General features: G+C 32.9%; 1 protein-coding gene across 2 annotated transcripts; it reads right to left on the reverse strand.

Moving 5' to 3' along the window:
- Positions 1–7,014: 7,014 nt before the first annotated feature.
- Positions 7,015–23,738, reverse strand: LOC111047797. Of its 2 annotated transcripts, none has more exons than XM_022333641.2 (4): positions 23,050–23,738; positions 11,473–11,605; positions 10,353–10,482; positions 7,015–8,435 (listed from the first exon to the last, which is right to left on the reverse strand). In XM_022333641.2, exons 1-4 carry the CDS (start codon positions 23,718–23,720, stop codon positions 8,350–8,352), a joined length of 1,020 nt encoding a protein of 339 aa, XP_022189333.2. In that variant the 5' UTR covers positions 23,721–23,738; the 3' UTR covers positions 7,015–8,349. The 2 variants fall into 2 exon arrangements, with proteins under 2 accessions (XP_022189333.2, XP_022189335.2); XM_022333643.2 differs by having other exon boundaries at positions 23,527–23,727.
- Between the last annotated feature and the right edge of the window lie 246 nt (positions 23,739–23,984).

Below are 23,984 nucleotides of genomic sequence, written 5' to 3' on the forward strand. Positions count from 1 at the left end.
ATGGTGGCGGGTGGCATAAGTGGCGGTACCGCATTGTCTAGTACGATAATCAGAGCCCTTATATCTGTCTATCTCTACTGCATCTATATTTGCGGAGTACACCGAATCAGTCACAAAAACTGTGAACTGTTAAAGCAGCCGACGTTTGCAGCCAGCAAAAGCAGAAAACTGTTTGAGCTCCTAGGAGAGCTGGTAAGAAATTGGTACTATTGCTCTTTAAGGAATCACAAAAATATTATATATATTCAAAATCTTTGCTCTACCGACTGCAGCCAAGCAGGGCACACGTTATAGAAAAAATAACTTTACAAATTACTTTATAACCTTGTTGACTTCATTAAAATGAACCTCCTTATATGATTGTAGAGCACAAGAATACGCCCAGAGGGATTTTAAATTACACACCTAAATGGTAACAATCGTAAGATATGATCAAAAACTAGAATTCATCAAAATTTATTTTTCCTTCAAATTTTACTCATTTTTGAAAAATCATAACTCAGTACTTATTGGAGATAGAGAGTTCCGAATGATCTCATTTTATTCAAAATGTTATAATCTCAAAAAAAGGCAAGAGCAAATTTTTCTGTCCGATAACGTTATTTGGCAGAAATAGCTGAAAACTGGAAAATGGGCCGAGAATACGAGTTTTTTGGGCCATGCTGTATCTAGCACAAGGAAACTTTGCATGAAGAAATTGGTTCAGGACTTCTCTTCTGTACCCAAATAATATATTAAAGAATTAGAACTACAATATAAATTGCAAGCACACCCCCTTTTTTATGTCTATATTGACTGGACTATAGGCTCCACCCCATAAAACTAAACCATATTGAATTAAAGACTGCACAAAAGCATATTATATCATCCTTAGACTTTCCAAATTAGAAATTCATAATTGGCATATTTTAGTTTATTGCAAAGGAAAGTTATGTGTGGACTCCACCTCACATATTTGTCTATTATATTACACCCAGTAATAATTTGTCAATTATTTAATCTCATTAACTTTTTCAATAGATGGGCAGTCACAGGTAAGAGTGTCTGTACAGTACAAATGCAGCTTCATTCAAAATTCGGAATTTGGTTTACCACCTGCATTTGCAGCAAAATTTATGAATTTGGTTTTTGATATATTAAGACTAAGGTTATTTGAGTGATTATTTTTTGACCATTTTTTGACTATATTCATGTCATCCTCAGCAACTACTTTAAAAACATTAGTTCAACTCTCATGTGAAAAAATTATAGCTGTATCATCAGCAAAAGAAACTATTCCACCATTATTAAGACTAAGTTTAAGGAGATTATTTACTTTCAAAAGAAAAAGAACCGGGGATAAAACTGTTCCTTGAGGCAATCCAAAAAGGGGTAACCGCAGAGCACTCTCACATGAATTTAAATTGTTTAATGAAAGAGTTTGCGACCTACCACAGGAATAGCTTTTTAACAAATCAATAGCAATGCCCCTTATAACAAGGTAGATTTTCTAAATAAATTATCATGGGGAACCGTATCGAAGGCCTTCGATAGATCAAGAAAAATAGCTACCATATTGTCTTTTTATTTCTGTTCATACTGTCAATTACTATCCTCAAAAAATGATGTAGTGTATCTTCTGTACCTACCTTTTCTTTACCTGTCTGAAAACCGAATTGATTTGTCTCAAGAATATCATATTTAATTAGATAATTGAATAAGCGTTTTTTATTATTTTTTCAGTTATTTTAGCTAAATTACTAAGTAGACTTATAGGCCTATAATTGGAGGGATCATTCCTATCACCTTTTTTAAAAAATGGTTTAATTCTGGCAATTTTGAAATGACTTGGAAAAGAAGCTTTAGTGAAAATAGTGTTTACAATATGAGCAATTGGTAAGGATATAAACTCAGCTATATGTTTTAAAGTACGGTAATGCTGCTAATTTCATCAATTCCAGGACTAGCACTATTCTTCTAGGTTTTTATTGTATCCTCCACTTCAAGACGAGAAAATGGAATTAAAAACAACAAATTAGCAAAATTATGTCTGGGTTTAGAATATTTAAGTTCAGAATGACTATTTGTCTTTAAAATTGACCGAGCATGCATCTCCCCGACATGAGCAAAAAAGTTGTTTAAAGTCACTGGATCAATATTAATATTTTCATTTTCAACAGACTTTTCGTTAATGATTTCATTCACTTTCTCCAAAGCTTTTTAGGATTACCTTTGCAATTGTTTATTTGATTCTTATAATATATTTCCTTAGTTATTTTTTTATTCATCTAGTATTTTCTTATAATTCTTCAAGTCTTGCTTTAGTTTTAAATTGAGTGGTTCCTTTTTTAGCCGTTTATACATTTTATCTTTAGTGTAAAATTGTTAAAATTACAGCTTTTAACCCTTTTTTTTTTGATGTTTCAGGGCCTTCAACTCTCCAACAATGCATCGTAAAAATGAATGCTCACCGTAGATTTGTAGAGCTTTGTTATTTCTTCAATTTGATGTATTATTCCACTAGGTAATTAATGTTTTCCTTCTATTGTTATAGCAGATTCAATGTGGGGGGGGGGGTGAAATTTTCAACTCTGCTACAAGTGTCAACTTAGCAGTTCCATACCTTAAATAGATGGGCTAGAGATGCGTATTTTTGCTATGTTTATCTCTCAACTAGTCTTCATTGAAATACAAAGTCAAAAACTATGTACCAGATGTTCCAGACTCAAATTTCATTGTCAAGTGATCAATTGTTACAAAATTAAAATTACACCCCCACATTGAATCTGCTATAACAATAGAAGGAAAACTTTAAGTACCGTAAAACGGGGTTACTTAGGCCACTTTTAAAATTCAAACACCTGGTGAATCTAGACCAATCAATTTACAGATTTGAAACTTAGTGCAAAACTTGGGTCTGTATCTTGACTTATTGTTTCATGTAATAGAAAAATTATTTGAACATTTTTTCACCTGAAAAAATATAAAAAACATGGTGGTCTAAGTTTCCCCCTGGAATGGGGTAACAAAAACCAGGTATGTTAAATGAATGTTTGGCTCAAGTTGAATACTCCTGGGGTAACTAATTCCATACACTAGACTAAGAGAAACAATATTCATGTTTAAAAAACTGAATTTAATGGAGAAATATAATACAATTTTTATTTTTAAGATTAAATGTGTGAATGAATGAGATTTTGGCTCAAGTTTAACACTTCTGGAGCATCTAAATCCATACACTAGACTAAAAGAAACAAAATTCATGTTTTATATGAGAAAAATAATAGTTTGAAGAATTATTTACATTTTCTAGATTACCATAAATGATCAATTCAACTCATACAAAAAGTGTGGCTTTTCTTGTGGCTTTTGTTACCCCGTAGACAGACCAGCTGAGAAAAGAGAAGCATCAGGAAAAAATAACCTCAAAATTGGAGAACTAACTGATGCATCATCTAGACAGACAATTGAGGTTATGTTTCGAAATAGTTACTAAACTTGAAAGAGAACAGACTGGGATGGACAAATAAAGTTATGATGGGTATAAAATTTGGTACAAATTTCCTCCAAATAATAAAATTTTTTAATGCTTTACTTCAAATCTCAGTAATTTTTTTTTTGCATCAGCTTGAAGTTTGTACAATTCCCAACTCATAGATCTATAAACATCCAGGATTTCTGAAATCAGTGTTACCAACATGGGCTCTTGAAATTCACCTTGCAAAATGGCTTTTGTTACCCTGTAGGCTTAAGTAACCCCGTTTTACGGTACCTAGTGGAATAATACATCAGAAGAGAAAACAAAGCTCAACAAATCTATGGTGAGCATTCATTTTTACGATGTATTGTTGGAGAGTTGTAGGCCCTGGAACATAAAAAAAATATGATTAAAAGCTGTTATTTCAACAATTTTACACTTTTAAGAGCGTGTATCTCGAAAACTGTTGGATATATCACAAATCACCACAGAACAAATATTGTAGAGAATTTATCAAGCTTCATTTCTGAATAGTTAGTCATGTCGGTTGAACGCATTTTTCTCAAGATATGAGCTTGTAAGCAGAGCATTGAAAAATGCAACTTTTAAAACACCCTCATCCCTTTAGCACAAGGGGTAGGGGTGGGGACTTTTGATATGTTCACCCCCTAACTGGCCCCAATAACAAAGCTGCGAAGTCAAAAATTGTGTTCAAAACATTCTTTCCAAGTTCCTTTGTCAATTGGTCTATTTTTGCATAACTGAAGATCTCACACTCAACACTGAAGCTGCTACAACAGTCGTGGGGATGTGCGTAAACTTGTGAAATTATGCAACAAATTTTAGAGAATTTGATGCTCTATAAGCTCATGATCAGAATGGATTTTACCATCGATATTCAAAAAGTTATAAGAGCAAAAAATTGAAGGAAAATGTGTTTTTTCAAAAATGTCACATCTTTTAGAGCGGATATCTCAGAAAGTGAAAGAGATATAGCAAAAGTTGTTAGATCAATATTGTAAGAAATTATGTAACCTTTAATTTGTTATAATCTTGTCTGTAAAATGCATAATTTTCTAGTTATATGCGAGAAACCAAAAAATGATACCTTTGAACCATCCCCACCCCCTTAGCACAGGGGGTAGTGGTGGGGACTTTTGATATGTTTACCTCCTCACCATCCTGGGGTCAGAAATTGTCTTCCAAACTTTTCCCTCTATACCCTTTTTTGAGCATTCATTGCCTGGACTATATACGGTAGTGATATGAAGTTTGTAATAATTTTAGCATACAAACATAAATTTCATATATTGATCAAATATCTGGTTGAGGTATTGCATATTTAGTTGGTTTAATGACTACTCCATATGCTTCCTCATCTGAGCTTAGACCTTCTAAACTTTTTCAAATGTACGTTTTTTAAAATAGAGATGCTTTCCATGTTATTTAAATGGAGTTACTTTTACGCTCTAGGGAGTGTTCCTGTTTTTTCCTCACGAGAGCGAAAAAGTGACACTAGTATTAAGTTCCAGGGAGTAAAGTAAGCACTTTAGACAGGAGGTGGAAGAAAAAAAATTTTGGATTCAAATGTAATGAGGAGCAGAGAAAATATGTTGAAGCAACAGTAGACTATTTTTTCATTTCAATTAGGATCCCCAATAAAACCTAATTATTCTTGTAAAGAATTATTTTGCTGTTTCCATAATGTTCACCAATTCTGTAGACTATAATTTGAAAGTTGTGGGTTCCGAAGATTACAATACAACCAGTTCATGAGTGAGCTCTCCAACCCAGAGGGTTAATAGTTGTAACATAATATTAACATAGTTATAACATAATATAGAAGTGTTAATTGGCTGATTCTCGATCAGCCAGCTTCCCGAATCAGCTGTTCCCGAACGCTCCCCATAAGAGTTCTTGCGATTTCTGAAGACAGTGACATAGAAAAACTTCGTACAGTAGGCTGTAGGAGTGATCCGTGGTCCAGTGGATAGAGTGCTTACATAGCAGCATAGATTCCGGGTTCAAACCCTCTCATTACCAAAAGTTTTTTAACCAGATCACTCCTGTGTTATCGGATGGGCACGTTAATTTGTCGGTCCCGGCTGGAGTATAGCGGCTCAAATGTATGAAGAATAAGGCTCAAATTAAATATTCAGGTGATGTGGGACGTTCACGCAAGAAACTCTCCACCAACAGAAGCCATTCGAATTTACCTTATTAACCTTGTATAGTTGGGAGTTGGGACCATAGGGTCAGGCTACAGGAGCGTTTTTCAGACGAGTCAGCAGGGCAGAGGGCAGAAAGCTCAGATTTGTAAATTCTCAATCAGCCAGCTTCTTGAATCAGCTTATTCCCGAACGCCAACCCAATCAGCCAATCTGAGAGTTCCTGTCCTGCTGACTCGTCTCAATAAACGCTCCTGTAGTCTTACCCTAACAGGGTTAAATATTTGATGAAAGATCTTTGATCAACTTTTACCAAATATGCCTACTGGTACCGGTAATATAATATTTTCAATGTGATCAAAGATTTCTTATCAAATATTCGAACGTGTGAAGACCCTCATCCACGTCACACAAGTTTGTGCAAATTAGTACCCACTTATAACATCAGGCCCCCAAATAAATTATTATAGACACCATACAATATTACCAATACCTACTATTACCATATAGAGAGAAAAATATTGTATATTATGCTATTGTTTCTCTATTCTATTGCTTATTAATATAGTAGGTATTGTAGACACCCACTATTTTACGTCATATTATGTTCATTTTATTTGTGGTGTTATAGATATAGAAACTTATGTCAACCGCAAGAAAATACTCTGATGAAAATTATTGTAGTAAATGAGTACCTACACCCTCGCCACCCCTTACGGCACCCATAGTTGCAAATCATCAGGTGTATAATAAAAATATTGATTTAAAATTATAATTTGTAATCAGCAGTGGAAACATTGATAAACTCTTATTATTTGACAACGTTGCAGTCATTTGTTCCAATTTCCATCGGAATATTTTCGAGCGGTTGACTATAGTGAACGCCAACATTTTTAGTAGACTGACTACTAACATTGAGTGAACGCTACTATCGTCCATGTTTGCAGGCTGCTTTATTATCCACATCCTCCTCTCCTCATTACCTTCGCATTCAGCATCAAACTCATGTGAAACCCTTTATTCGATATGTCAATTTCCTGTGTCCAACTGAAATGATTTCTTCAAAATAAAAAATCTCATGGAGCTATAGTTGTCTTTTTGTGATGCTATATTTGTCTTTTTGAGAGATTTTTTCTGTTTGTATATCAATCAGAACCAAGGAGAAAAGCACTGTAATTTGATAAAATCATTCAAAAAGCTATACCCTATTTTGAACATCTATCTAAATTCGGGAGAGTAATAATTAAGCTTCGCCTGTTTGTCTCTCACAATCATTCTCAATGTTATTATGATAATATGCATGCTGTAGGCTATATTAGGTCTACTAATAAATGAATAAGTAGAAAAAGAAAATAAGGGTGAAACAAGTAGATAATAAAACTAACGAAGTACTGAAATAATCTATATTTCGTTACAACAGTAAACTACATCTCTCCAATCCTTGTACAACACAAGCAGGACTGTAGAAAGATAAAAAAGATTTTGGGTAGTACCAGATGGTACGAACTTTCTGGCTCACACTCTACTACTTTCTACTTTCTCAGATCAATACAAACTTCTAACGGGGTAATCCTACATGACTGCCTTCTCGCAAGCCACGCGATAGATAGTTTCAACACTATTATATTACAGTACCGGAGATCTGAATAGAATAGGCAAAAAGGAACTAATTCTTCTACAAAAATAATAATCTTCCAAAAATTCAATATCAAAACTAAGTTAATTTTCATGGCAAGATTACATTGGAAGCAATGATGGAAAAATATACATATTTTCAAAAAAATACAAACTTTATACAATAATTAATTATATACAATCTTGATTGTAATCAATTTTAAATAACTAGAATATTTTCACACTATATTTACTAAGTTTCACAACACATTCTAATTACTTGGTAACAATAACTGTACAATATGAATGCCATATTTATACAGCCAATGAACACAACTTGTTTAGAAAAATATTCTTTTGATTGCATAAAAATGACTTAGAGAACACACATCAGTAACAACAAAATGGTATAAAATCTACAATTAAAACAAATACATAAATAAAACGAGCAAGAAATATAATACTTATGAAAAACAATAAATTAGAATTGTAACAAAAGTTGGAAGAATTTCATCTTTATATTGTAAGTAGTTCAGTGGAAAAATGCATTTTCTAAAAATACGCTCCATTTGATTGATATAGACTTGATACATTTCATTATTGGTAATTTCTGAAATGAGTTCTGTATTGAGAATAGTTATTACAGCTACTATGAACAAGTAATTGAATAGATTAAACAGTTTATGGCAATAAAGGAGTTTATAATCTAAATATTAGATGCATTGATTAAGCTCAATATAATAATTGTTCTATTAAAACGTCCTATGCTTTCTGATACACAAGAATGATAGAAATTACTAAAATTTTAGTAAAATGAATCCCTCAAGAAAGAGATAAATTGATATTCATTCAAGTGAAGATATAAAATTGAAAATATCTGAGAAAAAGTAGAATACATTAAAAAATGTAATTAGCACAAATTTAGTAGAAAATTTACAATTAGTTTAGACCTAGGGTTTGGAAGTTTTGTTGAAAAAATATCGTCAACTTTTTCAAACAAATCCATTTTTGATTTTTAAAATAAAAATCTTTTAATCATAAAAATGTACCTAAAACATAAATTCAGGTTCGAAAACCTGTGAAACTAGGTACTATTTTGTGCGCTACGGTTCAACCGTATTCTGAGCTTACAGTCAGACTGAACTCTCCTTCGTCGATGTGCGTATCGTGGTACCATTGGCGGGTATCCAGCAGTACTGCAACAAGAATAACACCAAGTTATCAGATTTGTCAAAAATACAGGCTAACAGAATTTATAACAGTGAACTGCTTTACAATCAAGTGAAGTCACTTACACATTCTTAGGACATTCATTTAAACATGTATCAAGAAATTTTTTCATAAATTTGAGGCCACTGAAATATATTTTCTACCGATTACATTCAACCTTTACAATGTGATTTCTCCATTATAGCAATTATTTTGATAGTGGTTGATAGTAGAGAACAAATAATTTGATAAGAAAGACAATAATATAATGTTTTGATAATGACACAGAAATGTCTAGCAAACAACAATAATCAAGAATAAATCAATACTCAATAATCAGCTTTTACTAAAATGTCTGAAAGTTGCTTTTTATGTAGAAAGCAGTAATTGAAAATGAAAGATTAACTCTTATGAACACATTTTGGATAGATAAACTAAGTGAGACTGAGAGATCTGATTGAGATATGAATAAATGAATAAATGAATTTATTTCCTTCTTGAGAGACATAGTAAAAACACAAACAGAATCTTGGAAATTAACTGATCACGTTATCCAGTTATTGTGATCAGTGTGTAATACATAATATTAAATTTATAAAACAACAATAGTTTGAGTCTAGTCTAGCATAATAAACTTGAATAGCCGTCAGTACTACCTGCAGCGTGTAAACATCTTGTCTAATACACCATGGATAATATGATCATTATTAGGATTTGCAATATTATAATCAGTTAATATCAACAAAGTAAACAAAGTAGGTAATATATAAACATAAGATAATAGAACAGAATAGGCATATAAACGGATAAGTTATCTCAATACAGTTCTCAAGGTCGATGTATCATTCAATTCAAATAGCCAATGTATGAGTTTTTTACAATATTTAGTGTAAGAAGCACATATTTTAATATTAAGTGGTAATTTATTAAATAAATAGGGCCCTATAAACAAACAAGAATTTCTAAAAATACATTTTTTAACTTTAGGGGTACGGTACAGAATCCTATCATTACTTCTCATATTGTAATACAGGTTTTCAATTCCACAATTTCCACTTATTAAATAAAAATTTTTAGAACCTTAAAAATATAAAGATTTTGAATAGGCATGATTTTCAAATTGCAATATAAGGGGAAAGAGCTTTCTCTTTTTCTTTTATGTAATATTAATCTAATAATATGATTCTGTGATATTCGCAATCTATTTATGAAAGTTTTGAATGTTCCACCCCAACATATCAAACCGTACTGGAGTCGAGAATGAATCAAAGCATAATATAATGATTTCATCAGAGTTTGATCACATAAATTTCTGAGATAATAGAATTTCCTTATTGATCTTCTAATGTCACCATGTAAAATCTGAATGTGTTTTTTCCAAGACATTTTTTCATCAAATGTTAGTCCTAAATATTTAAAAGAGTCAACTCTTTCAATTTCTTCGCAGCTGCAGTCTTCTCGAGTACACCCTTGAGAATGATATAGGATTGGGGCGGAAAAGTCTACAGCTCTATAGTCGAAGTTTATGTATTTTGTCTTAGATACGTTAACTATCATTTTATTTTTACTGCACCATTCTCTCAGGATACTCAAATCAGCTACTATATTATTTTTTATAACTTCTTTGCTTTTATGGGAGTACAAGAAAGCAATGTCATCTGCAAAGGCTTGAATTATTCCATTGAACTTTATATTTAAGTATAATTATATTAAAATCTATATTTTGTATAGCTCAATACATAGATACTTTAAATAGTGGTGATCCTGTTCATAAATTAGTTTTGGAATGAAGATCTCATTACTTTTTCAAATAAAATAGAAATCTTTGTTTGAACGTGAGGAGTGGAAAAGTGATTTAGTTTAGAAGAAGTTGTTGATGTAATGGAGATGATAGGTCTACTTACGTATATCACCGGGATAAACGCGAAAGCTGAAGCCAGAGCAGACGGCTTCACATTCCGGCGGAGGGTTCAGCCTCCAAGTCTTATGTCCTCTTAGTTGAGCCTGCCACATTAGTCTACTAATGTAATCAAGCTGTAAACAAGCACAACAATTTCATCATTATATAGGAGCATCAACTTTATGAATAGATTGTTGAGAATAAATAATTATTGTCTTCGAATAAAAAATGTCTTTCATATCTCTTCATATTACAGTGTACAGTAAAACTGATTATATGTATGATATTATTGAAATATGTTCGCGATAATTTATGATTTTAAAATATCGATATGATTTTAAAATTATTCAACTAACAAGCTTGTTATATGAACATGATTTACTACTACTCTAGTCTTGCTTTCAGTGAAAGTGAAATTGCGGTAAATGTCCATATTGAATGAGTAAAATTTAATTGTCATAACTTATTTATTGAAAAACAAGAAACTAGTGTTGTTCTTTACGCCATTATGGTATTATATCTTCCATAAACTAGTTTCCCAGGAATTTATTGAAATAGCTCATTACAGTACTCGTTTTTCAAGTCTTTTCTTTAAATATGGTTACTATCAAAAATGGGGCGAATAGAAAATTGCAAATATTTGATGATGGGAAGGGCACCTCTATAACATGGTTTGATCATTGTAGGTTGGGTATTGATAAGATGAAATCGGCGAGAATACGACCAAGAACAATAACATTTTATTGTTAAGAATACCAAGAAAATGAGTTATAGCCCAAGTTTCGATTATGGTTGAGGAGGAAATGAGTTATAGCCCAAGTTTCGATTATGGTTGAGGAGAAAATTTGGATGGAGAGAAGTTGAAAAAAGAAGAGGATAATGAGGAAGGAAGAAAATAAAAAAATCAGGAATAAATAATAAGTAAAGTAAATAAAAATAATGTTATCTCTATCATAATATAACTATTAATGAAGAGTAGTATATTATATTAGAATTTTTCATGGTTTATGTTGAATAATGAAGTTAAAACATTAGAAGATTCAATGATACTAGGTCAGCAGAAGGAAATAACAACCAGTGAAGTAATAACGGCCTGATGTGATTTAATGTATTTGAGTACTTACATGCATGACAGCACCTTGTTGATATCCCATAAACACGTAATCTACATGAGCATGTTCGGCATCAGCTGGGAGGAAATGCGGCCTCGAATAGTGTTGGCGCATTTCATTCAGTAATGGCTGATAGCAATTGCTCCTGAAATTCAAAATAATTGAATTTGAAATCAAAATGAAAAGCTATTCAACATGGCATAAATTAATAATATAAACCACAGACCAATGGTTTATAATTAAGGAAATAATTAAGCTACTGTTTGGAGGTTCACAAAACTTAGGAAGCTCAATTAAAGGATGTATGGTAGTCGATTTCATGCTTTGATTCAAATAATAGATAATGATAAATAGCAATAGTTAATGGCAAAAACTAATACGACAGATGAATTGTTTTATCGTGTGCGGTAATAAAACTTCATTTTTTAAAGTGTTCGCCATTCAGTCAGCTGATTTCGTGGTAGAGCAAATTTGGTCTCGTTAGAGAGGTCAGACCATAAAGTTTTCTTCCCGACATCATACATTGGAGCAATGAGAAGCGTGCATTTGCCGTAGAGACTTTTTTTCGAGCAGATGTTCTGAGATCACAACCCAGCGCGCATTTCGAGATCGCTTTAATTAAATTTAGCCCCTTTGGCTATTGTCCCGGACCGGAAATCAATTGTTACGTAGGTCACTACTTTCAGACAAACTGCAAGTGCGACAAGACGAAGAACTGGAGTCCCTCGGCCATTAGGTCAACTGAGAACATTGAGGCAGTGTGAGTTTCAATGTTGTGATCACCACAGCGTTCTGCGCGCAAACATGCGTCTGCTCTTGAACTTTTCGATCGTTCTGTGAGACGAATATTCTTTATGATGATCTCCATTTCCATCCATACAATATGGCAACTGTGCAGGAACTTTCTGAACGCGACTTCAATCGAGGGAACACTTTCCAGGACGCCTCATCTCATTTAGGAGCGATTTGGAGTGGCTAGTGGCTAAATTTGAACCTGTGATTTTTTCCCATGAGGGTTTTTGAAATACCTTTGTTTATGTGAACGTCCAAGGACCCTAAGTATCAATGACCAAGTATCTTGGAAATGATTGATTTAAACAGAGTTAAAATTTGAATTTCCTCAATCTGACGTTAAACGTTAGGTCAATAATTATCACGAGTTGTATAGTTTCAAGAGAGTCTTCTTCACCTCTCAGAAACTCATTATTACAATAGATTATTATTGAATGGTCCGTCATATAATACTAATACAATTATTCAAATGGAAGAAATGAACAATTAATTTTTTAATATTTGATAACTGAGTAATTGAATAAAATTATTTATTATTTTGTACTTTTTTCAAAACAGAACAGAGAATATTATTCAAATACAGAAAAGTAAGAAAATTTTAACGACAAATTGAAAAAATCTGGTGTGGCGCACTCACACAACTTTCCTTGCCGTTATGAGAATTGAACCCCTGACGCTAGTGTTCTCGCGCATCTCAAGTCTACTTATAAACAAAGATCTGAGCCAGCTGGTGACAGGACAATAATGCTGGAGACATACGAGGTCTGCTATCTCTCCATAGTGAATGATTTAATAGAATCAACAGTTGCCATCAGTTTGCAATTGGATAATCACATTTTCTCGAATTTCGAGCTTATTTTCAATTTTAGGTGAAAATGTTGCTGAACATTAATTGTAGAGATTTTCATGCTCAATCTTTTCCACTCGAAATTTTTTGTTTAAATTGTATCTGAAGCCTGATAATTGGGAATCTAAAATCAAACTTTGCATAGTTGGGGCGGAGCTACTGAAATTTTTTCAGATATGGGACTTGTGGCAGTTGATAGAGCTTATCAATAACTATTTTAGGTATGAATTTATTCAAAATCGTTGGAGCCGTTTTCGAGAAAATCGCGAAAAACCCTGTTTTTTGACAACATTTTCTTTATTTTAGCCGCCATTTTGAATTGCATTTGATCGAAATTGTTCGTGTCGGATCCTTATATTGTAGGGACCTTAAGTTCCAAATTTCAAGTCATTCCGTTGAATGGGAGATGAGATATCGTGTACACAGACGCACATACACTCATACACACACACACACACACACACACACACACACACACCACACACACACACACACACACACACACACACACAGACCAATACCCAAAAACCATTTTTTTTGGACTCAGGGGACCTTGAAACGTATAGAAATTTAGAAATTGGGGTACCTTAATTTTTTTCGGAAAGCAATACTTTCCTACCTAGGGCAAGGAAAGTAAAAATCATAATTATACAGTTATTCTTTACTGTATCTGAGTTCTGAGTTATTATAACTAGATATTCTGAGTTATACAGTTGTGTTGTTTACTAATTGGGCCCGTTCTGTGTACATGGAAATTGGTTCGATTCACAATTTACCAGGTAAAAAGTTCCACGTTCCATGAGAAGTTTTGACAGATTCTGTACCATAAACTAGTTCCAGTTCCAAAATCCTGCCCCACAGTCGAAGCGTGGTAAATTGTCCGACCTGGTACAGTTCCAACTATCTGAGCTCTCATTGGTCGATTCTTGTAGTCTGCTTGCTTCTCTGCGCATGCGCTGATAGTTTTTTTTTTGTTTACCATAGCATATCCATAGAATACATAAATGAATTAAATGAATTTTTCTCTATAAAAAAATTGAGAGTAGTGGAATAAAAGAAATGCACACTTTTCTAGACGGTAAGTTTGTAAAACAGCCTTTCTTCATTCACGCAGCTAGTAAACGACACATTTTAGTATAAATCAACTTGAACCAACGATTTTGAAACGGCGTTCCATGGGAAAATTTTGCACTAGTCACGTGATGGAACAATTTACGATTAGAACTGGAACAATTTACTATACACAGAACGTACACATTCTGTACTTTCAAATTGTCCAAAGATTGTCCAAACAAATCTTCAATCTTCAACGATTCAACCCTTCCATGGGATCTATTATTACTATGTAAAAGAAGAACTACAAAGTATTCACAAAAACAAGTATTATGTTCACTTCCTGGAGTAGTCAGGGTTGAATGGAGGGTGGAGAAAAGATTTGATTCAGACCGAACTAGGATTTCCTTCAGGGAATCAAGCTATCGTGAAGGGACGGGAAAAGGAAGCAGTATATCGTAAAGTGAACATCTGCTCACCCCTCAAACGAATTATTAGACAGACATGCACCTTTCGACAGATGTTCTTGCAAACGTCGGCTATCTGAGTTTGAAACATTCCACAAACACCAACTCTATTCTATTTGATAAATAAAAAAGTGGAAGCTTTTTTAGATTATGACAAAATAATAAAGCAGAGACTTGCAAGTAACACTTGGTACAAATATGGTATTGAGATTTTGATATTACATATTCTACATTGACTCAATTGAATTGAATTTATTAATTTCTATGGAATAATACAACAGATTAAATACATAGGGTAAAGTGAAATTACAAATTAAGATAAATCACATAAATTGTGGAAATTAATCTATTATTTGAAATAACGTGATAACTACTATGATTATAATAATATATCATTTAAATAATTGATATTTTCAATTTCAACTTTATTGAAAATAGATAAGCTAATGAAAATGTAGGTTTACGTTGTTTTGATCTTCAAAGAATAGTTTTTGCTTTTCATGTTTGTTTTTAAAATTATTTAAGATAATTGAACTTTATTTAGATAAGTATTTTTGATTGAGTTTATTGTATTAGTATTTTTGTTTGAGTTTATTGTATTAGTATTTTTAGTTGAGTTCTGAATGTATTTTCACTCTTGTTTTTAGACAAGAATTTTCTTAAGCAAACAGCATTGTATCCAATAACCAGTATTATTAACTGTGTAACGGGATTTGTTATGGAAGTTAGTGATGCCATTGAATGGAACTTGATTTGATTTTTTTACAGAAAAAATTGGTTGGGCATTACATGCAGCTACGATTGCATTCTAGCTTAGATATTATGATTACGATTTATGATTGCAATAGCCCTGTCATTGAAAAACTATTTTTTGAATTTTATCAGCAACACCAGAATAACCAATTTCTACCCACAATCGCGAAGAAGAATGACAGAGAAGTACGGTATCCAATGAATGAGAACAACTATAAGTTACGTAACGCTCTAGAGCTCTGCATCCGAGTTACGTCCTTTTATAGAGAATAGGGCGAATAGTGATTTCATTACTACAGAGGAGGGATTTTAATAACGGCTGAATTCATTTCAACGTACGGTAACTCAGAAAGTGTCATTTATGAAGCATATTCAAATTTTGCGCTCCTCAATTTTTTAAATTTATTAGGCTATAGCAAATTTAATTTTCAAATTAAAAATTCTCATATTGTTAAATATTCATAGTATGTGGTGATGTAAAATTCCCGGGAATTAAGATCGAGGGAATATTCCCAGGGAATTTAAGGGAAATATTCCCAAAAATAATAAATTCCCGGGAATTTATGAGAACTTGAGGAAATTTATGATTTCTTTCATAGAAAATGACCGTAAAAGACGTTTTTTGTTACACATGGTCTCAATTACCTGTTATACAACAGATTTATTTAGAAAATATAAGGATGAATAACTTATAAATGGTAGTAAGTTAAAAAGAAAACAGTAATTTGAAGCTCATAGACTGAAAGGAGAAATGAGCACTCAATTAATCATTCAATTGCACCACTATTATTATGCTACTTTCATGTGTTACAAGTTGAATAAGATTTTTTTTTACTTACTAATAATAAATGCATGTAAATCAGGTAAGCAAAGTCAACAAAGTATTGAGATCAAATTTAACTTTCATTGCATTATTTTATTCAATTTCTCCGCACAAAAATAATTAACCCCCTAAATGAAGATCAGAGTAGAATATTAATCTAAAAATTAGAAATTATAGAATACAGCAAAATAGGTTTAACTAAAACAAGGAGCATACTCCAGTTTAATTCAATATTAAAAAGAACATAATTCCACAGCTCACAACCTTTCAAGAGTCATTGAGGCTCACTTAACTTGTAATGAGATACTAGTCCAGGCAACGAATTCTCAAAAAGATATAGAGGGATAAGTTTGGAACCCAATTTTTGACCTCGCAGTCCTTTTAAGGATAGTGACATATAACAAGTCCTCACTCCTACCACACTCAACACTGAAACTGCTATAAAAATTGATGGAAAGCATAAAATGATGAAATAATATGTTAAATTGAAGAGAATTAAATGCTCTACAACTCACTGTCTTTTAAATACTCCTATAGTCCAGTCAACGAAAGATTATAGAAGGAAAATTTTGGAACACAATTTTTGACCCCGTAGCTCTTCTTTTAAGGATAGTAAGGGAGTTATCATATTAAAAGTCCTCACTCCTATCCCCTGTGTAAAAAATTACATTTTTTCGATGCATTCTTGTTGAGTAATGAGCCCTGAAAGTGCAAAAAATTGGAAGAATAACTGTCTTTTCAAAGATTTTACACTTTTGAAAGTGAATATCTCAAAAACTAAAGAAGATATCACAAAACTCTACTGTACAAAAATTGTAGGAAATCTATCGAGCTTCATTTTTACTCAGTTAGCCATGTCGCTGAAATGCATTGTTTCCCAGTTACATGCGTGTCAGCCAGAATTAAAAAAATGCAACTGTCAAACGACCCTCATCCCTCAAGGAGTAGGAATGAGGACTTCTGATATGTTCACCTACTAACTAGTTCAAACAAAGCTGTGAAGTCAAATATTGTGTTCCAAACATTCCCTCCCAATTTTCCTGACAATTGATATAGGCCTATTGTTGTTAAACTGAAGATTTCACACTCGACACTATAATGGCTGCAACAATCGTTGGGAGATGCGTAAAATAATGAGACCATAGATGAAATTGAAGAGAATATAATGCTCTATGAGCCCATGATTAGCACGAATTTTTTCAATGAATCGTTAAAAAGTTATAAGGCCAAAAAGATGAAAAAATCGGAGCCGGAAGGGGTTTTCTTCAAAATGTGATACCTTAGAGAGCTCATAAATAGAAAACTATGAGAGATATGGAAAAATGTTGGAAATGAAACTTGTAGGATAATTTTTGAGCTTTAATATTATGATTGTGTTTAACAAAAATTTCTTAAAGGCGCATATTGTTTGAGATATATGTAAAAAACATAATATGGCACTTTCAAACCACCCCCACCACCTTACACCTTAGCACAGGGGGTAGGAGTGAGGACTTTTGATATGTTTACCCTCTTACTACCCTTAAAAGAGCTACGGGGTCGAAAATTGTGTTCCAAAATTTCCCCTCTATAATCTTACATTGACTGAACTATACGAGTATTTGAAAGACAGTGAGTGAGTGAGCAAAAACAGGATCAAAGAATGATGATTTATTGATTATATCAATGTAGAATGTGGCTGAGCTTGATCAATATCGAATAGAATGATGATTTATTGATTATATTGATGTAAAATATGAGTGGGATTGATCAATTTCAATTATTTTTAGAACAATTTTATAAATTCCCTCAAGTTCCCATAATTTCCCAAAATTTCTTTGCCCCGGAAATATTGCCAAGTCATACGTTCCTTCCCACTGGGAATATTCCCGATCCACATCACTAATAGTATGTAATAGTTCTTATAGATTAAGTTAATCTAAATTCGTCCACTATTATGAGAACACCCCACTGTCATGTTAAATTATGATTTTCCCTATCTTTTTTAATAACCTATAAGGTGTAACGAGAATGCAGAACTCGTCCCTTCTGTAGCGTTACATGGAATAAGTATGAGTATTCCCATTAGAACTTATGGGAATTATATTTTCACTCTTCACTGATACTGATATGAGAGACTGCAGGGATATACTAATATAAGGGAATCCAGCTTTAACCGGCCAACTCAGGCGCTAAAAGGTGGAAAATGGCTTGTTGGGGGATATGCAGCATGGCTTCTTCAGAGGAGGGAAGTCGACCACCTCAGCTGCTCTTTCTCTTATTGACAGTGAATACTTTTGAGAAGCGTAGTTCAGTCAACCTGGTGCAGTGTGATATCACTAAGGCCTTTGATTTTGTGTCTCTCGCGACATCTTACTCAAGAAGCTATCAAGATGTGGCTTTCGGGGCAGAGCATGGAACATGGTGGCTGTCAACCTGATTTGTTTCTTTGATGGGAGCCACCTCCAAAGAGAAGCAGGTGCCTTATGGAATAGCACAAGAATCAGTGGTCGGGTATTTGCTCTTCCTGGTAATTATAAATGATTTGAAATTGTGAAATTCAAGCCTGCTATTTGAAGACGGTACCACAAATGTTGGTAAAGGTGATGGACCCACGGAAAGAAAGGCAAAAGCACAGAAAATCTTCCCAGAATCAAGAGACTGGTATGCTGCAAACAAGCTGCTTTTCAATGAAGGGAAAACCCAGAAATAATTGTGTACTCTTGGCAACACTAATCTCAAATTTAAATCAAATACCACTTACCCACGGATTTGGCATTAACTCTAGTATGACATGAGAGTGGCCACTTTCCTGAAGTGTGTGAGAAGTTGTCAAGAGTGATATATCTCTTCAGAAAACGAACAATGGAACATTTTTTGATGCTATACCAAACCATTTTTGCTAGTTGCATCCTTAATGGTATACTGATCTGGGGCCATTCACCACATAAGGGCTATTGAAATGTATCAGGAAAAGGAATAATATGTCACTTAAAATAAGGGAGCAGCCGTTCAACACGATTAATGTTCGTTATTATAAGAAATACAACACTATTTTGAAGGCACTGATGCGTTCTGCAAAGGAGATTTTCTTTAGAAATGAGTTTGTAAATTGCGGTAAGGACTTGAAAAAGGTGTGGAAAACTATAAATGATGCTACTGATTCCAAATCTCGAGGCCAAAATGTTATTCAAGAAATTAATATACCTGATGGTAGAGTAGTAAAATCCACTGAAAGTGAACAAATGGCTGAAGAGTTTAATAAATTTTTCATTGATGTTGGACAGAAAATCTCGAATAGGGTCAAAGAGACAGGTTCAAATCCAAATCATATACAGTATAAGGTCGATAGATCATTTTGTAGGTCGTTTTTCTTTCATCCAGATACGGCCTGTGAGGTGAGAAATAACATATTGGGGCTTAAAAAAGGTACTGCTCCGGGAGTAGATGGAGTCTATTCAAAATGTCTGATAGAAAATTCTTCAGCAATATGTGACCCGTTGAAGCATGTTATAAATCTTTGCTTCCAACAGGGGTATTTTCCAGATGAAATGAAAATAGCTACAGTTATTCCTCTCTATAAGGGTGGTAGTAGGACTGAACTTGGTAACTATCGTCCTATCTCCCTACTCTCAAGTATATCCAAAGTAATTGAAAAGTGTGTAAAGTCGAGGCTGGTATCCTATTTGGAAAAACACAACATTTTGTTCAGTAATCAATATGGATTTCGAAAGGGTATGAGTACATCCGATGCAATTTTTGGAGTAACATGAGAAATTTCGAGCAAATTAGATAATGGGGACAAATGCTTAGGAATATTTCTGGATTTACAAAAAGCATTTGACACAGTTGACCATAGAATACTAATGGATAAAATGGAAGCAATAGGAATAAGAGGTATTGCATTGTCATTCTTTGAATCATATTTAAATTGTAGAAGACAAAAAGTTAGGCTTGATAAAAAGACAAGTGGACTATTAAATGTGAATATTCCACAAGGAACAGTGCTTGGGCCAGTTTTGTTCTCAATAATTATACATAAATGATTTATTAAATATAAATCTAGGGAATTGCTCCTTGTACTCTTTTGCGGATGACACAGTTGCTATAGTTTGGGGGGAAACTTGGCCAATCACTTTCCAGAGAGCTAATAAATACTTTGATGTTATCAAGTCCTGGTTAAAGAATTGTCTTCTACATTTGAATATTCAAAAAACTAGATTTCTTCCCTTTTCATTGTCGTCCTCTGGATTGCCTCCAAATAATACTGACTGTAAACTAGTATCACATAATATAAATTGTGCCAGTCCATACTACAGCTGTGGATGTCCTACATTAGAGAAAGAAAATGAAATAAAATATTTAGGTGTAGTATTGGATGTACATTTACGGTGGAGCTCGCACATTTCATACATCTGTTCAAAACTTGGAAAATTAATTTATAAATTCGTTCAATTAAGGAATGTCCTTCCTATCTATCAATTAAGAATGATATTCTTGGCACTGATACAGTCAATTATCTGCTATGGTATTGTATCCTGGGGAAGTTGTGGGAGTTCAATTTTACAACCTCTCATAATTCTTTATAAAAGAATAATAAAAATATGTTTAAATAGACCCATAAGATATCCAACCGAAGTATTGTATAGAGAATTTGTCGTTTTTAGTGTTGATACCCTATTTAAAATAAATCTTTTGAAGTTTGTGTATTTAAGACGTTCAGAGTTTCCAGTTATGGATGAACATGTATATTCCACTCGTCGAAATCTTGCTAATAAATTTAAAGAACCCTTCACAAGAAGTAGAGTGGCCTCCTTACATGCTTTTGCTAAGGGACCACGACTTTTCAATAAACTGCAATCAGATATATCAGATGCACCCAGTTATAATTTGTTTAAGAATAGACTTAATCGCTTCTATGAAGAAAAACGTTTAATAGAGGTGTGATATTATTTACATTTTTTTTGCTGTCTTCATTCAAATCTAGGCTTCTTTTTTTTACTTATTTTTTCTGGGTAATTTATTGTTAAAGATTCATAATCCCATCTTGTGAAAAGCACACTGATTATTGTATAAAATTTACTTTATTGTTTGATACCTCAAAATTGTTATTGTATTATAATTAAGTTGACTCAACTAGAGAGCGAGACATCCCTCAACACAGGTTTAGCCTAAAGAGGGATGCACTGTGTTTTTTTTCTGTTACATGCTTAATATTATTATCTATGTTCAATCATTATGCTCAAGGTATGTATTTGTATAACCAATTGTAAAAATGCAGTGAAATGAACGAATTATTATTATTACATGCCACATGCCATGCTCTGCTACTCCAAATCAGGTTAGCCTACTACGTCTTATTACATACACAGTTAGTGAAAATTATGGAAACAGCTCAATTCATCTTAAAATTTGACAATAGGTTTCATTGATGATCCTATCCAAATTAAAAAAAAAAACTACTTTTCCGTTGCGGCAAAATTTTGATCAGCCATCTTGGATCCACCATTTTGATTCTGACCTAATTCTCTTAAATAGGAAGGTTGTCATATTATGATAGCATATTCCGAGAGAAAATGAAAGGCGAAAAACACACATCCATATCTAAAACTTTTTTAAACCTAGAGTATCTATTACATTCAAAATCTGACAGAACAAAATAAACTTTTCTTATCAGAGTGTTTAATGTGTGTAGATGTTACTCAATGTGCTTGCTAACACTTGAAGTAAAATTTGATAGTTTAGATTATTTTCAATGTACAGTACTCATTTTTGTATGATTTATTAGTATCTTTGAATGTGAATAGCTTTGAAACTATTTGAGTTATCGAAGTGTGGATTTCACCATTCATTTTCCAATTGAAATAAGTGAAGTTGAATCTAAGATGGCGGACAAAAATTTTGAAGCTACAGAATAGTAGTTATTTTGATTCGAATAAGATCCCAATGTCAAATTATTCTTGCAAAAGGAATATTAAGCTGTTTTCATAATTTTCACCAACTCTGTATAGTAAGCTTGATGCAAATTGCTAGCCAATATTTCGTAGGCATTCACACTATTTGCTATATTACATTTTGGAGTCTTTGTTATGGAGCATCATATCAACAATATAGCGGAGGGTGCAAGTGCACTCCTACAAAACTTAAAGGAGGAAGAATTCGGATGTGCGACGCTGTTGTCTGTCAAGGGTGTTTGCCGGTGCTGGCACTGAATTTTCAACCTTTTGCCAGAGCTATTACCCACAAAGCACCGGGAAGTGTTCTGAACACGTCTTAGTCAAGGCTGCAGATTGATAACAAGTCTATATAAAATTAGCTGATTAAAAAAAAAATAAATACTCCTAGTGCCGGTTGCACAGAAGCCTGTTTAATTTTAACCGTGGTTAATTCTGAGAGAATCAATCAAAAAAGCCTTTTCTGATTGGTTCTTGAGGATTTGATCATGATTAAAATTCAACAGGCTTTGGTTCAACCGGACTAGAATCATCAACACTGATTATGATAGTGACTGATCTATTAGTAATAATATGGAGTACAAAGAGCCTAAATATAAGTTAGTGCATTTGAAAGTCTTAGGATTTGTTACTCAAATATATTTTCTTTACTATGTCAGATCATTTCATGAGAAATATTTTGCATTTAGCCTAGTTAAAATGAATTTTAAAATACTTAATTCATTAGTGATTTAAATAACTATGAAAGTCTCAAATAAGTTTGTGTCATGTTTACAGAAAATAATCTACTCTTATGAGAGACCTAAATTTAAAAGATCATTAAAAATTTATTATTATAGAAGATATTTACTAGTACCATAATGCAAATCTCAATAGTCTTCATGCAGTGATAATTTGTATTAAAAAAATTTATTCACTCACCAGCCAATATACCAGGGACGTTCTCCTTTCCAATTGAGAAGACGCCTTCTAGGCATTGAGAATACATCTCTTAATGAGAGGAAATCAGTTTTAAATGTTAAAAACTGACAATCCTCTTCAATATTTTCATAAGAGCCATCAATATTTTTAAATATATCTTTGAAATAATTAAAACTAAATAACTGCTTTGCAGGCCAGTGAGAAGCTGCACCTTTTACTACAATAGGTCTTGAAGAGTAAGCATATTTATGAAACTCTTCTCTTGTAATATTTGGCAGAATTAGAACACCATTAACACCTTTACACATACTACAATCCGTTATGGGTCTTGTAGCTTCCCAAACAAAATAATTATTCGGTATAACACATTTGATACCGAGAGCGTTTTTCATCATACCATCTAATATAGGTAATCGAATTATGAAGCACATGAAAATAATTATCAATATTACTATTATCAAACTTTTGAATCCTAACCTCCAGTGTTTACTATGTTGATGGTCGAAGTATTTAGAATTCACACTAGCACTTTTCCTACACACGTTTTTAACGTCATGTAGAGTTAAACCACTATTTAAAGCATTTCCACTAATTAATAATAACTCATTTAATAGAAATTCTCTTTTATATCTTCGTAGCACTTTATCAGCACTCTCCAGTTTGGCCGCCATGTTACATCTTCTTATCTTGTTTATAACATGCATCAGTGATGCAACCTTTAAACTTTCTTCACAGCTGTAAATTTTATATTATTTTCATATTTAAAAAATAACTTGAGAATATTTATGAATTAGAAAAAAATTCTCATCCAAATTTATTTGAAATTTGAATTGAATCTCGAAAATTCTATTATGAATTATTTTTGTAAGAGAATCATATAAATAAAGATAATCCTTCTCAGCACAACCTGTTTGACAAAATTCTTTATGAAAATC

The sequence above is a fragment of the Nilaparvata lugens genome, chromosome 5 (genome assembly GCF_014356525.2).
Source record: "Nilaparvata lugens isolate BPH chromosome 5, ASM1435652v1, whole genome shotgun sequence".
NCBI lineage: Eukaryota > Metazoa > Arthropoda > Insecta > Hemiptera > Delphacidae > Nilaparvata > Nilaparvata lugens.